The sequence below is a fragment of the Phacochoerus africanus genome, chromosome 4 (genome assembly GCF_016906955.1).
Source record: "Phacochoerus africanus isolate WHEZ1 chromosome 4, ROS_Pafr_v1, whole genome shotgun sequence".
Lineage (NCBI taxonomy): Eukaryota > Metazoa > Chordata > Mammalia > Artiodactyla > Suidae > Phacochoerus > Phacochoerus africanus.
The window spans coordinates 41,027,265-41,044,774 of NC_062547.1; the positions used below are offsets into that span (position 1 = coordinate 41,027,265).

The 17,510-nt window shown below is 46.4% G+C and overlaps 1 protein-coding gene across 1 annotated transcript in view; it reads right to left on the reverse strand.

Moving 5' to 3' along the window:
• Nucleotides 1-17,510, reverse strand: part of NAV2 (neuron navigator 2) — a 365,905-nt gene that overhangs the window by 277,525 nt on the left and 70,870 nt on the right. Inside the window, exon 3 of the mRNA XM_047776141.1 lies at nucleotides 9,627-9,679. Within this exon, the coding sequence (XP_047632097.1) occupies nucleotides 9,627-9,679 (53 nt within the window). The remainder of the gene's footprint in view (nucleotides 1-9,626; nucleotides 9,680-17,510) is intronic.

A 17,510-nucleotide genomic window follows, 5' to 3' on the forward strand; every position in this document is an offset into this window, starting at 1 on the left:
CTTCCCTTATTAGTGAAAATAATCTGTTATCATGGTGTCACTTCCATACACCTCTATAAAGAAGTTCAAATACAAAATTTGGAAAGAAGAGATTGATTTGAGAGCATTTCTTAGGACAACTGGCTTTTCTTGATCACCTTTAAAAGCACATAGTATTTCTGACATATTAAAATCTGATGGGTACCATCGCTCCACTCTCTAGGAAGCTTCTGGATGGCTGGACCATTTATTGTTTACTGGCTTATTCACCTAAGATTAGCTGAGCACTTCCAACACACTTAGCGCTAGGTCAGGTGCTAGAAATAAGGAGCTTTTTATGGAACTAAGAGATTAAAAAAATGTATATTAGAGTTCCTTCGTGACTCAGCAGGTTAAGGATCCAGCATTATTACTGCTGTGCCTCTGGTTACTGCCATGCCGTGGGTTCAGTCCCTGGCTCGGGAACTTCCATATGCCACAGGTGTGGCTAAAAAATTTTTTTAAATGCTAGATGTATAACAAAGCTTTGCTGTGATAAAATAGGATAAGCCTCTCATAAGTATGCTTAAACGTCATACTAATTATAAGACCAACACACATTAGCTGGAGCGCATAGTACCTACTTGTGAGTTTACATCTGCATCATGAATACCCCATACCCACTTGTCAATAATAGATGAAACAGCACCTGCTGCTCCCACAACAGCCCTGTATCTGACACGGCCCACAATGTGTCACAGCACTGGAAATTAATTGTGGGCCTCTGACTTCCCCACACTTCCCTGCAATGACCTACAATAAATGCACACATGTAGAAAATACCATTCTGATGTGTTCTATCCAGGGAGGCAATTTCCAATCAACTCAGAAACCAAGAGGCTCCCAGGGGCAGAATGAGCTTCTGCTCTAACCCCCCCATAGCTTCCTATCTAATACACTAAGAGTTACTTGGCTTGCACCACAGAGTGTATTAGTTTCCCACGGCTGCTTTAACAAATGACCACAAACTCAGTGGCTTGAAACATAAATTAATTTATCTCACAGTATGGGGAGGTCAGAAATCCAAAATCAGTTCCAGGGCTAAAAAGCAAGGGATCAGTAGGGCTGCATCTATTCTGGAGGCTTTAGGGAGAATCTGTTCCCTTGTCTTTTTTGGCTTTCAGAGGCCACCTGCCTTCCTTGGCTCATGGCCTATTCTTCCATCTCCAAAGCCAGCCAAGTCACATCTTCCAACCTCATTCTCTCTCCCGCCCCCTTCCTCTCTCTCCTCTCATCCTGCCTCCATCTCTCTCTCACCTTCCTGCCTCCCTCCTGGAAGGATCCTTGTGATCACACTGGGCCTGCCCAGATAATCCAGGATAATCCTTCCATCGCAAAATCCCTAACTTAATCACCTCTGCAAGGACCCCCTTTGTCATTTAAGAGAAGATGGTCACAGGATTGGAATGTGGATACCTTTGGGGGTCCATTGTTCTGCCACCACACTGGTACCTGCTTTTTGAGTATGGGAAACCTTTTTAATGAGCAAGGCAATAGTTAGGAAATATGTGTCTTGTAAACAGGGGAGGGAGTGAGTGCAATGCACTCTCTTCAAGAGCCAGGATGATGCCAGGTGCTTTTAATACCATTGCTCACTCATCCCAGGCATCACCAGGAGGCAATTTGCATAAGCATCCCACTTCCACAGATGAGGAAAAAGACCCAGATTTTCAAAGACTTGCCCAGCACACCTGCTCAGTATGTGAGACCCAGACCTGCTTGATTTGAGTCCCTGTTTATTCTTCATCCCAAATCTCCTTTCCGTGATGAATGCCTCATCCCACAGTTCTGCCCTCACCTACATGAGGGGCTCGCAAATGTAGTTTTTGTATCTCCATGTCAGTCATGTTTCTTCTTCAATCTATTTCCTCATATGCAGAAGAGCATAATGGTTAAGGGAATGGACTCTAAAGACAGGCTTCCAGGGTTCGAACCCCGGTGTGCTCACTTATTAGCTGTGTGACCCGGGGCAAGTTACTAAACTTCTCTCAGCCTCAGTTTCTTCACCTGTGAAATGGAAATAATAAAGGCATCTGTTCTCATAGGATTTTATGATGATAAAAATCGGTTCTCATGGAGAGAAAATGTCTGAAACACCACCCCACGATCACGTAAGAGCATTTGCTACCATTATTATATAAAACCCTAGACCGAATCAGGGACCGAGGCAATAATCCTAGGCTCTAGAGCATGAGGGGAAAAGGACAAGAAATTCTTCAACGTGACTTACATTTAGCCCTTGGCAGAGCCCAGCAAATAGCATCAGGGTATAAGTTCTCCATGTACATCCATACTGAACAGAATGAACAAAATATATTTTTCACTCCATAGAGTTATGAAAATAAAGTGAATTAAAACATGTAAAGCACTTAGAACAGTGATTATCATCATTTTTATTATCAGTGTTAATAGCCTCTGGTAGCTGTAGGATGTCTAAAAATGCTTACTTCAAGCAACTTATTAAAGAATTCAGTAAACAAAAAATTAGCTGCCATGTCCTATTTGGGTCCTCTGGACAAATCAAGAAAAAAAGGAATAAGAGAAGGAAAGATACTTCTAGAAATAATGATAAATATCCTCTTCTTTTTCTTTTTTTTTTTTTGGCCATGCCTACAGCATGTAAAAGTTCCCAGGCCAGGGATCGAACCTAAGCCACACCAATGATAACACCAAATCCTTAACTGCTAGGCCACCAGGAACTCCTAAATATCCACTTCTTAAATCCTGTAAAGAACTTCAGCTTCCTCTTTGGTCTTTCCATCTGTCTGTCCAGCCATCCAACATTTGTGAACCACCTACTATATGCAAGTCATCTAGGAGCTGAGATCCTCAGGTGAAAGACATGGCAACTCCTTCAAGAAGATAATTCAACAGACAACCACGATGAGAAGCTTATGGGACATGCAGGCACAGGACATCTGGGGACACAAGGGACCTCAGGCCCCTAATTATCTCAACAACTTGAGGTCACAGTTGACCTGAGTATGAAAGGTCACATTCCTCAGGTGGGAAAAGCATCACATTTTCCCAAGAGACTGGACAGCTTGCATCAAAACACAGAGGCATGGCGTTCCTGTCATGGTGCAGGGGAAATGAATCCAACTAGGAAGCATGAGGTTGCAGGTTTGATCCCTGGCCTCCCTCAGTGGGCTAAGGATCCAGTGCTGCCATGAGCCATGGTGTAGGTCAAAGACATGGCTTGGATCCTGCATTGCTGTGACTCTGGCATAGGCCGGCAGCTGTAGTTCGGATTAGACCCCTACCTAGCCTGGAACCACCATATTCCATGAGTGTGGCCCTAAAAAGCACCACCCCCCCAAAACAAACAAACAAACAAACCAACCACACACACAAACAAAACAAACAAAAAAATCACAAAGGCATGGGGAGTTCCCATTGTGGCTCAGTGGAAAAAAACCTGACTGTATGCATGAGGATGGGGATTCAATTCCTGGCCTCACTCAGTTGGTTAAGGACCCGTAGGTTGCAGATGAGGCTCAGATCTGGCGTGGCTGTGGTGCAGGCTGGCAGCTGTAGGTCCGATTCAACCCCTGGCCGGAAAAATTCAACCCCATGCTGCACCTGCAGCCCTAAGAAGCAAAACACAAAAACTCAAAGGCACAAAAGTACAGGGCATCCTTGGGGCATCCCAAGTTTCAATGCGGCTGGGGTAGAGTTTGAGTGGCCAAGTGGGAGGAGGTGGTGGTAACTCGATCATGAAGGCCCCTCTCGTGTGTGTGCTCAAAGACTATGGAGAGGTCACTGTGGAGCCAATGATGGTTTTGAGCAGAGACGTGATCCAAGAGGTCAGAGACAGCTGTGGAGATGGCCCCCACTTTGGAAGGGACTGTTGGCCACAACATGTGCAGTGACACTGGATGTGCCGCTTGGGTGGGAAGCAGGGGATGCTTACTGCTGATCTGGGCCCTGGACGTTCCACTTTGTTTTAAACTCGAAGGGGCCCATGGACTTTTCTTCATTCCTTCTCGGTTTTGGAACGTGTGTGCCCTTAAGGCCATGTAAAAATAGGTCCAAGGGCAGCTCAGCTGCCCAAGGATCTCAGACACGCCCCAAGCATGTGGCTGGCTTTCTGGCAGCTGTTGGGAGGGCTCAGGTCACTGGGGCTGGAAACCTGATCGTGATGCCAGCGGCCTTCTCCCTGCCCTGGAACACAGTCGGTGGTACCTGGCGCCGCCAGGGCTCTTCCTGGGCTTCTCAAGAGGCTGCCTTTCCCTAGGGGCCACTTGCCCCCTTTTCAGCTCTTGAGATCCTATCAGCAGGTCAACTCAGGCCTTCGCCAGAAATACCCACTCTCCTCCCTGCTCACTAACCCCCAGCTAAGCCAACTGGTCCTACTGGGTGCACAACTGAGAAACAAGGAGGCAGAAGTGAGATGGAGACGATTACACCCCTTCTCTGTCACCGAAGTGTCCATCGCAGGCTCTCAAAATACAGACTTAGGTTTGAGCTCCCACTCCGCCTTTGAGGTGAGTAGTCCAAGACAAAAAAAATAACCATTTCAAACTCAGTCTACACATGCCAATTAGAACCAATAATTGCCCCTTTTCGTAAGACTGTTATTTCCTACATGTCCTAGGGGTAGTGCTGAGAGGTCACATGGATTATCCAGGGCCACACTGTCTAACCAACCTCGCCAAAGATGGGCTGGCCATCCCTGAAACATCTCTTCCTTTAAAAAACACTGAAGGTACCTTGAAAAGCCATCACCCTGTTAAGAGCTAACAAGGACTATGTGCTTCCTCTGTGCCCAGCGACGTGCAGGCACTTCAGACAGAGTAGCTCATCTGTGCCTTAAAACAACCCTGTGAAGCGGGTACTGTTACCAACCCCTGACCCTACCGTAACCCTAAGGGATAAGCCGTGGGGCACCAGCAGCTGGTCCTTAGAGCCCATGCTCTTAGCCCTGATGCCTTGGTTTCTCATTCATTTTTTTGTTTGTTTTTTAGAGCCACATACGTGGCATATGGAAGTTCCCAGGCTAAGGGCTGAATCAGAGCTGCAGCTGTCAGCCTACACCAGAGCCACAGCAATGTCAGATACGAGCCACATCTGTGACCTACACCACAGCTCACAGCAACACTTGATCCTTAACCCACTGAGCAAGGCCAGGGATTGAACTTGCGCCCTCATAGATACTAGCCGGGTTCATAACCCACTGAGCCACAATGAGAACTCCCTAGCCCTGGTGGCTTGTAACCTCCAGAGGTCAGAGGTGAAGATGACCTAGTTGATGGTCTCTTTTCCTGGAGGATACTTAGAAGGACCAGAGAGTGGGCTGGATCCACCCAAAGCTGGAACCTGATGTCCAGGCAGGGGTCCCTAGGTTTCACTGCACTGGGTACTTTCAGGGACTGGCCTGCTGAAAGGGGACTTCAGGGGCAAACATGATGACAGGGAAAGGTGAGGGAAAGGGAAGAGGTAGGTGAAAGGGGGCATTGACAATGGCCCTGCTCTGAGCTGCCTGATCCCATGTCGAGTGGTAATTCAGTTTCTGTCACTTTCACATATAAGGTGCCCCATACAATTTTACTTGGGGGGAAATGGGGGTGTTCTGCTCATGGAACAGAAGTTTGAAAACCCAATACCCTGTCCTTCTGTGTCTAAGTGCAAATTCCTCTTGCTTAGGCAACTTAGGTGCTGGCTTTTCCCACAGGGGCCCCCTGAAAGGACAGAGTGAGGAAGCAGAGCTGTGCCCTAAGCCGCAGCAGGGGCACCAAGCCTGGGTGGAGCCCCAGGGGCCTTGGGATCCACAAGCTGCTCAAGCTGTGTGCAAAATTCCAGGGGATGTGAGATCCAGAGACGACAGGGCCGGTCACTTTATTCTGAGGCCCCCAAGGCATGAATGAATAAAACTGAAACAAATCATCACTGTAGAAACCGCGACTCACTGAGTGCTGACCACAGGCAAAGGAGAACGGCAGGCCCCCTGCCCCAGAGGGCTGTTGGAAGAATGAACCAAGAGGATATTTGTGAAGCTCTCAGGATGACACCCGGCTCGCGGCAAACACTCCATAGGCTTTATAGTTTATTTTCATTCTTATTCTTGTCATCCATCATTAGCCCTTTCACTGCCCCATTAGTCCTCAGGAAAACTTTATGAGGTCTGTACTGTTACCAATTCCACAGAAGGGCAGAGCAGGACCTGGAAGGTGGCCTGTCCATTCCCAAACCCAGGCAGGCCCGTCCTCTCAACAGGCCGAAAGAAGAAGGCAGGACTCCCCGAGGGCCTAGGAGGAGCCAGGAGGCCCCACATGACCCCAGGCCCAACAGGCCAGGGAGTGGGGGTTTCTCCTGCAGGGGCCAGCAGCCTAGCTAACTTTGCACCTCTCCTAAACAACACCACAAAGGCAAGCCACTCAAAATAATAATGATTAAAAACAAAACCCACCCCCTGCAGTGTCCTTTCCTAGGCTCAAAGTAAGCCAGTGTTGAGGAGTACGGTGGGTTCAAGGCAGTGGCAGCCCCAGAGCTGGCTGGCTGAGCTCCAAGCAATGTTTCTCCTTCCAAACACACATAACTCTGCTGAATACAGCACTTGAAAACCAAAAAGATGCCCCCAGGTTGCCATGGCAACACTAAACAGACACAACAGTTGAACTAGCTCTGACGCACATACACAAACCTATTTAAGGGCCACATGGACAGATAGGGGAGGGGGGAGTGTTGTTTCTACAGCTCCAGCTCCAAGGATTTGGCCCCCAGAGCATCTGGGTCAGACTGACACAGAGCAAAGGGCTCCTTCAACACAAGCTAAGGCTGGGCTTTCGGGGGTGCAGGGGGAGAAGGGAAGCCCCTGCCATGCCTCTGTGCATTTCAGTCATGGACACAGTCCTGTTTTACACAGGCCACAGAGGGGCAGATGCTGATGGTCCTGGCTGTGCCTCTCCCTGGGGACAGCCCTCTGCCCCCCAGCATCTGGTCTCTTCAAAGAAGTGGGGAGTGACACGTTGGTCCACAGCAGGGTCGGGGGGTGGGATGTGCTCATAAGCGTGAAAGGCCTCGGACCCCATAAAACACTGCGCAGACACGTGCGTGCTGATATAGCAAAGTTTTCCACCACTGCCCACACTCCGTGGCTTAACTTCCATCACAGGAGCTAATCATGCCCCAATTCTTTTCTCATTCTGCGTCACCTTCCTTTGCCGACATGATGCTCTCTGTACACCCTCCCTTCCGGGCTCCTCCCAACAGGCGACATTTAGCAAATGACAACAACCCTTTATCACTGGCTGCCCTAAAGAAAGCTGAACTGGGAGTGTATCCCTCTAGGAATCTAGAAGTGGCAGCTCATCCGCCATGCCATATTCCCGAATGATGCTTCCCGTGGGTAGAGATGCTGCAGCTCTGCACACGCTCACATGCGCGCGCACACACAGGTGTCGTATGAGCCAGAACACCACCTATGCTCGTCCACGGGCAGGACTTCCTTTGCGCCCTTGGTGAGTTCTGGCTTATGGATTCGTCACTGTTTCATGACGTACGTGAAAGGACAATGGCCCCATGGTCCTTATCATCCCCTTCCTCACTTCCCATGGAATGGAAGGATGGGGATGGAGGTTCTAACATTTTCCTGGATTCACATCCTATGTGCTAAACTATTCTCTGCTACTTTTGCCACCAGACCTTGTCTGCCTCCCTGCCTCTAAGCTGGAACTAATTATCACAGACAGTTATAGGATTTTCTATTCCTGAGTTCTAAAAAAAAAAAAAAAAAAAAAATCCATGAAAAAATCCAACCAAACAATACTTCCACAACTGAAAGAGTTATGGAGAAACCACAAAATTGCACTGGTGCTATGGAGCATTTGTACATAACATGTTTACATAAACTAAATTGGCACAAAAGAATCAAAGGCCACAGTATTAAGACTGAGCTTTAATAACAAACATCTCTTCCAACAGAAGGCACAGAAAATACAAATGCACCAAAAAGAATAAAAGGTTCACTATCTTCAACTGTCAGTTCTACATATGCATTCAAATGCACTGGGACAAACTCATCCATATCTATCCCAGGGGGAAAATATTACATTGCTTTCATGTGAAGATATGACTACATGTGTAAAATGCTTGCACTAAAATTAAGTCTTCTATCTTCCAAATTTTCTCAATTATTAATATACCAGACAGCTGCAGGAGCTCTAGCAAAAATAGCAGGCAAGCTTTTCCAAAAGTCAGAGCAGCCATGAGATGTCTGCATGGGGACTTTCCTAGGTGAGGACTGGCTGCTCCCTGGAACACACGAAAAGAAACAAAATCTCCAGTGGAACAACGAAAAAAGAGAACCTCTTTCAGAATGTACCATGAAAAATGACACGCCCTCCACCACACACACTCACTCTGTTTTTAATAAGAAACTTGGTGTGCATGGGAAAAAAGGTACCTTGAAAAGGCTGTCCAACTCACTAGGATAATGAACAATTTAGAAAATTAAACAGTAAACCCAAGGAATGCCAATCACTTCAGTGTATTCTGGGGGTCGAGCCACAGCCATTATAGAAGCAACGCCGATTAGCTATGTTGTGAGCCACAAGGGAAGTCCATTTCAGTGTATTCTGTATGAGACTATCTGATTACGTCTTCTCAAAGGGAGCCAGGTGAGGTTAGAAAAACAAATTAGGCCTTTTTTAAGATTTCTGGAAGCAACTTAACATCCACGAAAAGAAAAGTCCATCAGTTGCCGTCTTCATGTTTTAAATAGGTATTAGCATCACCTTAACACACTCTGATAATACACATTCTTTGTAGAACTAGCCACATTTGAAAAGCATTTCAGAGGGGAGAAGTAAGCACTCAAGAGGATCACAATTCAATGGTTCTTGAACTCAACAGTGATCCTGAATTTTAATTCAAAGCTTACGTGCAGGACATGCAGCAAGAACAGAATAGATTTTTTAAAAGATGTTTTCAAAGCTATCACATCAGAGCTTAAGCACATTGCGTCAGAGAGAAGGTCGCTGTCAAGGTTACAGGGGAATGGTCTGGAGGTGATTGTACATTTCATGTTTCCTGTTGATGGTTCTGATCTCACATCATTCTAACCTTCAGAGGCAATTAGACCACACACCCCAATTTCTGGCTGGTATGATGCCACCGCTTCACCTGGGCCTTTGGAGGAAAGAACTACAGATTTGCTTCTTCTGTGAGGCATCTGTGAGATTTCTCCCCACTCTCACGTCCCTATACCCCACCCCACAAGGATACAGCACTCAGGGCCTCTTTGCTCTCTCAGCACCCTACACAGACAGAAATTGTTGTGGGTCTCTGAGGAAGAAGAAGGAGTCATATCCACCCAGGTTCTAAACAAGGGTATGTTTGCACGGATTCTGCATAACTTGTTTCTAAGAGCAAGGGCCATATTTCATCTTTGCTGTCTCACGCTCTACATAAAAATCGCAGCCATTTTTCAGTAAATGCCAGCAAATGTCAGAGGAGCAGACCACGGCTATTTGGAAATGGCTGTTAGTTTATTAATATAACCCCCCAGAGTAAAGCTTGTGGTGTGACTGTTTTCAAGATGGTCAATATCATTTAGGGGCAGGGCTCACTAACATAACACAAACACTGGCTGCCCGTGGACCACTTACCATTTGCGATCTGTTCTTCGGACAGCCATTGATGTCTTCAATCTTTTCGTTTGCTGAAAAAAGAAACACAGGTCAGACAAATAAACAATCATCACAGACGTGTTGAGCAGTGATGTTCAGGACCCTTGAGGCCAAGCCAATCCTAAGGCTCATCCTGGGGTTTGTCCAACCAACACAGGCATGTGAATGGCTGAGACGCGTCTAGCAAGCTTCAGGGCTTACTCATCAAGCCGCCGTCCTCCAGGGACAGCTGGGGCAAGGTCGCTGTCATCTAAGGCAGAGACAACTGCATTGACGACAGTCTTGTAGTAATGGGGCATGGTGGAAATGTTTGGAGACTTGGAAATAGGTTGTGCTTCAGGTTCTTAAAACGCAACTACAACTTCCCCACAAAAGATGGGGTCCTCGGGGCAGAACGGTCCAGCCATAACTTGGCTCCTGGAGACAAAAGCCATAGATGAGAGGATCTCACCCTATCTTTAGCCAGAAATACTAAGATTGCTTTTGTTTGTCCCGATCCTATCCCCAAAGTGGTGGCAAATGGAAAGACACCAGAGTGAGACTTTAAAAATGGCACATCCTCCATCATATAGTGAGTCCAGACTAGATCTAACACACCCTACTGAAATCAAAACAGTGCCTATCTACTTAGAGAAGCGATAGAAAGAGGTTGACTGAATTAGCTGAAAATCAAATAATAGCAGGGAAGAAAGGCCTGGTTTCTCATGGTGAATGTACCTAAGCAAGGAGAAGTCCTTGCAGGACACAACCCAAGGCATCTGAGTGCTCCAAGAAAGGCAGTATATGAAGTGGCTTGAAGGCAAAGATACCCCAGTTTGAAGACAAGATGTACAGCTTCTGAGCTGTGTGATCTTAGCCATGTAACACAACCTCTCTGGGCTACAGTTTCCTCACCCATAAAATGGAGCTTATACCACCTACTTCACAGGAGGAGCTGTGAGAAGACGACGTGATGTCAGTAAAATGCTTAGGGCACTGCCTAGCGCACACTGTATGGGAGCCATCATAAACCCCATAATATATACTTATTGTCTATGTAAAACAAAATTTTCCTTTTTGACGTCTCCATCCGATGACTTCATCAGAAACTCAGCCAGGACTTTACAGTAAAGAACGACTGATCTGTCTCCTGTGTGAAGCCTTTATGAGATTCCTCCCTGACCCCACGTCCCTATACCCTACCCCTACTCCCAGAAGGATAATGCCCACTCACTCAGACCTCTGCTCTCTCAGCACCCTGAACCTGCCTCTACTTTGCTATTGATCACCCAATGTGTAACTCTTTTTCTTGCCTCCCTCAGCCTTGTAGACATGTCTTCATTTTTCACACTTGTATCTTAGGTCTCAATAGATGCTTGTAAAACTGAATTTTTAAAAAAAATGTATATTACATGAGATTTTTTTTCCCCCTGCTTTTTAGGGCCAGACCCACGGCATATGGAAGTTCCCAGGCTAGGGGTCAAATTGGAGCTGTAGCTGCCAGCCTATATGACACTGACAGCAATGTGGGATCTGAGCTGCATCTGCAGTCTACACCACAGCTCGCAACAACACCGGATCCTTAACCCACAGCAACCCAGATCCAAACCCGCATCCTCATGGATACTAGTCAGATTCATTTTCTCTGTACCACAAAGAGAATTCCCCCCTTTTTTTTTGTCTTTTTGCCATTTCTTGGGCCACTCCCACGGCATATGGAGGTTCCCGGGCTAGGGGTCGAATCAGAGCTGTAGCCTCCAGCCTACACCACAGCAACAGCAACACAGGATCCGAGCCGTGTCTGCAACCTACACCATGGCTCACGGCAACGCCGGATCCTTAAGCCACTGAGCAAGGCCAGGGATGGAACCTGCAACCTCATGGTTCCTAGTCGGATTCGTTAACCACTGAGCCACGACGGGAACGCCACACAACGAGAATTCCTACATCAGATTTTACCAACTATGATGCCTAAAACTTCCACAAAGAGAAAGGACATTGAAAAGTGCCTGAAAAGGTAACAGAATCAAAGGGTCCCATGATATTAAGGTTTTAGAACCTAAATATAATCCACTGTTACCTCAAGTGGGTTTATTTTTTCTCTAGTGTTTCTACCTTGAGAGAGAAATAAAAAATAAGAAAGCAAGCTAGTGGCAGGAAATGCTTTTAAAATCTAATTACCAGAAGACAGCCTAGTCAGTATACATTCAGCCTCATCAATAGCTTCTTTAGAATGTGCCCAAAGTAATAGATATTCAGGCTTATGATCCTCCTGGGAAGACCTCTGTCTTCAGAGAGTCAACTGAGTTTTCTCAACTCTAAAGAACACTGGGACAGGCTTCTTCCACGGCTTTTCCCTCCTCCCCAAAGAAATGCCATAAAGCCTTTTTAAAAGCAGGTAAAAGATGCCCAATGCATGGGATAACTCATGGATATTTGTTCAATTCACTGGAAAATATAACTAGCCAGAAGGCACCACTAGCAGGTAAATTCCACAAGAATGAGGATTTTCGTCTGCTTTGTTTTCTACTGTCACCCCGGAGCTCAGAACAGTGCCTACCATACAGTAGCCCCTCAATACATATTTATTGAGGGGAACGAAGGACTATTCTGAACATTTCAAACAATCAAATTTTGCTGTTATTTTGAGACAGCTGCCCTTTCACTCGTACACATAAACACACATATTGAAGATAAAAAGGAAGAAAGATCCTTGACAAATGGCACGCCTTCAAACATGGGAAATTAGGGCAGGTTTGTACTCTGACCTTGGATTTTGATATATAAGACTTGAAGAATATATACGTGGCTTTCGAGAATCAAGGCCACTCAAGGTATCTTACAACTGGACACTCATGATGGCCAAAGTCATAAGTCATCAGATTCTGACAAATACCCAGTATGGCAGTTCATTAGTGCTCATTTAAGTGAAGGATGGCTAACTGTAACCCTGAGAAGTCATTGTAAAGATTCTTTATATACCTTCTGGATAAGCAACACCAAGGGGTTTGGTCTAATTATCCTTCTAATTCCTTCTCGTGGTTTGTCACCTAAATCACCGTCAGGTGCTCCCTGAATTCATTAGCCTAATGCTGTCACTTCTCAACATTCAAAATCAATCAGTGGGATGGAGCCCATTAATGATCCTCTAAAGACAACATGGGAAGAGACCCATCATGACTAAACCCAAACTTAAAGGCTTAATAAAAATGCAAAACAAGTCTGGACCTCCTAGCTTCCAATTTCATGTGATTTAAATACTTCCTCAAGTACTCAAAGAACTCAAATTCCTCAAGAACTCAAATTCTCAAAAATCTCAATGGTTATCATGAATACTTAGAGCCATAATAGCAGCTCCAATTCTGCTGGTAAGAAGGCGAGCTTAGTCTTCAGATTTGAATTTATTCACTCAGAGTAGGGGGTCTTTGGCCACAGCCCAAAGCAGATAACGAAAGATGCAAAGGTTTTTGACCCCCAAAGTCCTCAACTGGGATTAAAACTGGCATCCCTAAGTGCCAATGGCAATTTATTTATTCCAGCACGTTCACAACATTCTCAGCTGGCTTAGGTGGTAACCTGTCCGCACACAAGGTGAAGGGTTCGACATTGGAAAGCATCAGCACATTTGGAGAAGTACAGCATCAAGCTCATCACTTCTCCAAAGACCTCCTTGGAAAGGCTTAGAGCATTTCAACAGCCCAGGCATCTAGGCACAGCGTCTACGCGTGTGCACAGGGCAGCTGGCAGCCCTGCCAGCGTATAGAAGGAGAACCTGGCTGCCCTCACTGAAAGGCAAATGACTTACCCAAGGTCTTGCCATGGTAGGAGGTCATCCACAGAAAGAAGGTGGAGTCCTGCGTGTTGTCTGCATTTCCAAGTTGTGCCCAGGGGCCACCCAAATGGTGGTGGAAGATAAGCTATCAGCTCTCGTCACCCTACTGGGAAATCCTTTCCTCTCTGTCCTGGCGTCTTCCTTCTCTCCCATGCTCTTTTGTTTATCCCCTTCCCTCCTTCCTCCCCTTCTCCCACCCCTTCTCTCCCTCCAAGCCCTCTGGCATCCTCCCTGAATGACAGCAATGTAAGCAGGAGGAGGGACGCCTGTCTCTCCCTCTTGATTCATGCTGTTTATCCAGGCCTCGTAAACCTTTCTAATAACTCACGGACATGGCACCGTGATGGGCTGGCAGGCAACTGCCGGCTTCGGGCAGCTCATGACTCAAGAAGATAATCACACTAATAAGAAGCTGAACACAGACACCCAACCCACAGTCACGAAAGCAAGGGCACTAAGAGGCAGCGGCAAGAGGTCTATTTTCTGCCAAATGGGCAGAAGGCAAGCATGGGAAAGTATGGGCCCCAAATAACTCCACCATCTGGGGAGACCAGCTTCTTGGGTGGACAGGTAGAGAGAGGGCTAGAGCCTAGGAGCCATCTGGGGTAGATGAAGACTTAGGTGGGAGCAGAGCCTGAGAAGAGCATTTCAGGTTTTCCTTCGAGTTACATGCCTTAGCTTTCAAAGGATTCCAACTCTCCATCATTAGAACAAACTGAGGGGGAGGTAAGATCCCCAACCTGAAAATCAACTCCTCAACCCACTGCCCTTTGTTGTTCTAAGGTTAAAGCCCAGAATTTACTGTCTGTACCTGGCAGCCATGCCTTATTTTGCCTTGTTGAGCCTCTGGCTTTCTAGTTGCCAATGTTTTGTTTTTGTTTTGTTTTTTTACTTGTAAGGCTGCACATGCAGCATATGGAAGTTCCCAGGCTAGGGGTAGAATTGGAGCTGCAGCTACAGGCCTATACCACAGCCACAGCAATGCTGGATCCAAGCCGCATCTACAACCTATGCTGCAGCTTGTGGCAACGCCATATCCTTAACCCACTGAGCAAGGCCAGGGATTGAACCCACATCCTCATGGAGACTATGTGAGGTTCTTAATCTGCTAAGCCACAATAGGAGCTCCCTTCCAGCCTTTCTACACTCTATTTTCTCTGCCAGGAAAGCCCTCCACAGCTAACTCCAAGTCTGAGGTCTTGGCTTAGAGATAAATTCCTTGAGGAACCTCTTCCTGATTCCCACCCTCCCAACGCCGCCCCTCTATCTTTCCAATCATGGGTCAGGTCTCATTGCACCACTGGTCCTTAATCAGTATGCTTAACATTCCTCCCTCCAAGGGCTGGGAAGAGATTGTCCCTTAAAAGGACAACCTCCCTGCATGCAAGTTTTCATGGACTTTCATTTAGATGTGTTCTTTTAACTATTTCGAAATAAGTTCAAACCTACAGGAAAGTCACAGGAACAGTACAGAGAATTCCCATATACCATCAACCACTCTCATTTTCTCCCTTCCTCTCTCCCTCTATAGGTACACATTTTCTTTTTTCCCGAATCACTTTAGTGTAGGTCGCATAGATCATATCCTTTCTTTTCAGGGTGTATTTCCAAAGAACAAGGAGATTATCTCATGGTCCTAATTTAAAATTCAGAAACCACTGCTATCATTTCATTTGCCAATTGATTCAAAGATGTCCTTTATGGCATTTTATTACCCTGTATGGGATCTAGTCCAGGATCATGCAGTGCATTTAGTTGTCAGGTCTCTTTAGTAATCCTTTCTTCTCAAACAATTTCTCAGCCTTTTTTTTTCTTTTTTTTTCTTTTTTTTTTCCTGGTCTTTCACAGCACCAACATTTTGGAAAAACTCAGGCCAATTTTTTAATAGAATGTTCCACAATTTGAGTCTGAGATGCTTCATGATTGGTTTCAGGTTTTCCATCCCTGAGTGGAATGCAACATTAAGTGATGCTGCCTTTTTGGGGGGGGGCACCACATCAGGAAGCATGTGACATCCAGCTGTTCCTCACCACTGACATAATTCTGATCACCTGGTCATGACACCTGACTCTCCCATGTGGTTACTATATTTCCCTTTGCAACCAACAAGCCATCAGTGGGGAGGCACTTTGAGATCATGCAAATAGCCGGTTCTTCATCAAACTTTTTCCTCTAGATTGAAGCATCCACTGATGATTCTTGCCGTAACTAATCTTTACATCACACCTGCAACTCCTGTTCATATTTCCAGTCAGTACAGCTGAGTCCGCTCTTCTCCTCCACTGATACGTCTATTTATCTAACCATCGGTATAGATTTGTGATTCTTATTTTATTCCATGGTCATAATCCACAACCCGTGTCAATTACTTTGATGTTCTAGTTGTCTGAGATTAGACTGCTCTCTGGAGCCCCGGAGGGAAGAACTAGTACTTGTAAGAAGACCTTTACCGAGGGGAAGCAGATTTTGATTCAACAAGGGAAGATCTTTTAAAGAATTCTAACACTCCATCCTTAGAACTGGCTGAGGAGGAAGTAAGCTGCCCACACAGGAAGATTTAACAGAATCTGCTGATGGCTCTTCACAAAACCAATTCACCTATCAGGTTGAAGGTTGTTTTTCTTTTTTCTCTTGAGGGCCACACCCATGGCATATGGAAGTTCCCAGGCTAGGGGTCCAATCAGAGCTGCAGCTGCTGGCCTGCACCACAGCCACAGCAACACCAGATCCAAGCCGCATCTTCAACCTACACCATAGCTCAGGGCAATGCCATATCCTTAACCGACTGAGCGATGCAGGGATTGAACCTACATCCTTGTGGATACTAGTCAGGTTCTCAACCTATTGAGCCACCATGGGAACTCCAGGTCAAGGCTTTTAAAAAGTCCCTTCCAAATCTTAGAGCTGCAGCAGAATCCCAGAAAGAAGGGGGTGACATATAGTTTAGAGGGATACTCAACACTGAGAAGGGGAAACACCCAGGCCACCTGTTGGAAACAATCTACCCCAGGCTTAGGGAGTGAGAGCTGCCGTGAATGAAATTCTCCTTCCTCATCGCCTCAGCTTGAACATCGCTGCGTGTTAGGTGCCATGTTAAATCCTGTAAACCCAGAAAGGAACATCATGACTCAGACCTAGGCCTGGGGAGACCGAGGCCCAAGACAGCCCTCAGTGGAATGATAGAAGAGGGTTTCTCCACCTCTGCCTGGGGGAGCCAGGAAGGTTGTTGGAGAAAAACTGACTTTTTGTCTTTATTATTTTTTTTTTCCAGGGCCACACCCAGGGCATGTGGAGGTTCCCAGGCTAGGGATCAATTGGAGCTACAGCTGCCGGCCTATACCACAGCCTCAGCAATGCAGGATCCGAGCCACATCTTTGACCTACACCACAGCTCATGGCAATGTCGGATCTTTAGCCCACTGAGTGAGGCCAGGGATCGAACCCACAACCTCATGGTTCCTAGTCGGATTTGTTTCTGCTGCGCCATGATGGGAGCTCCTCAGAGTGACTTTTTAAGAATGAGTAGGAGCTCTCCAGCCAAAGAGCAACTGTAACCACTAGAATTCTGTCAGCCAAGATGGGGTCACTAGGATTCCAATTCTGGGAAAATCTTAGAATAGAGACATATACAAGCCCCCGCCCCAGCCACACATACGTGTGTATATATACACATACACATCAATGTATATATTAAAAACATGTACACATTAATTTTTTATATTTTCTTTTAATAGGTTTCTTTTAACATGTGTGGAGGAGAGCAGAGAGTTCAAATGTAAAGAGTACAGCTGATCATTGGGGTCCCTAGTGGCCTAGCGGTTAAGGACTTGGTGTTGTCATTGCTGTGGCTCAGGTTCTCATGCATGCTTTTTTTTTGGGGGGGGGGCACACCTGAGGCACGTGGAGGTTCCCAGGCTAGGGGCTGAATCGGATTCAGAGCTGTCACCACTGCCTACACCACAGCCACAGCAACGCCAGATCCAAGCCAAGTCTGCAACCTATACCTCAGCTCACGGCAACGCCAGATCCTTCACCCACTGAGAGAGGCCAGG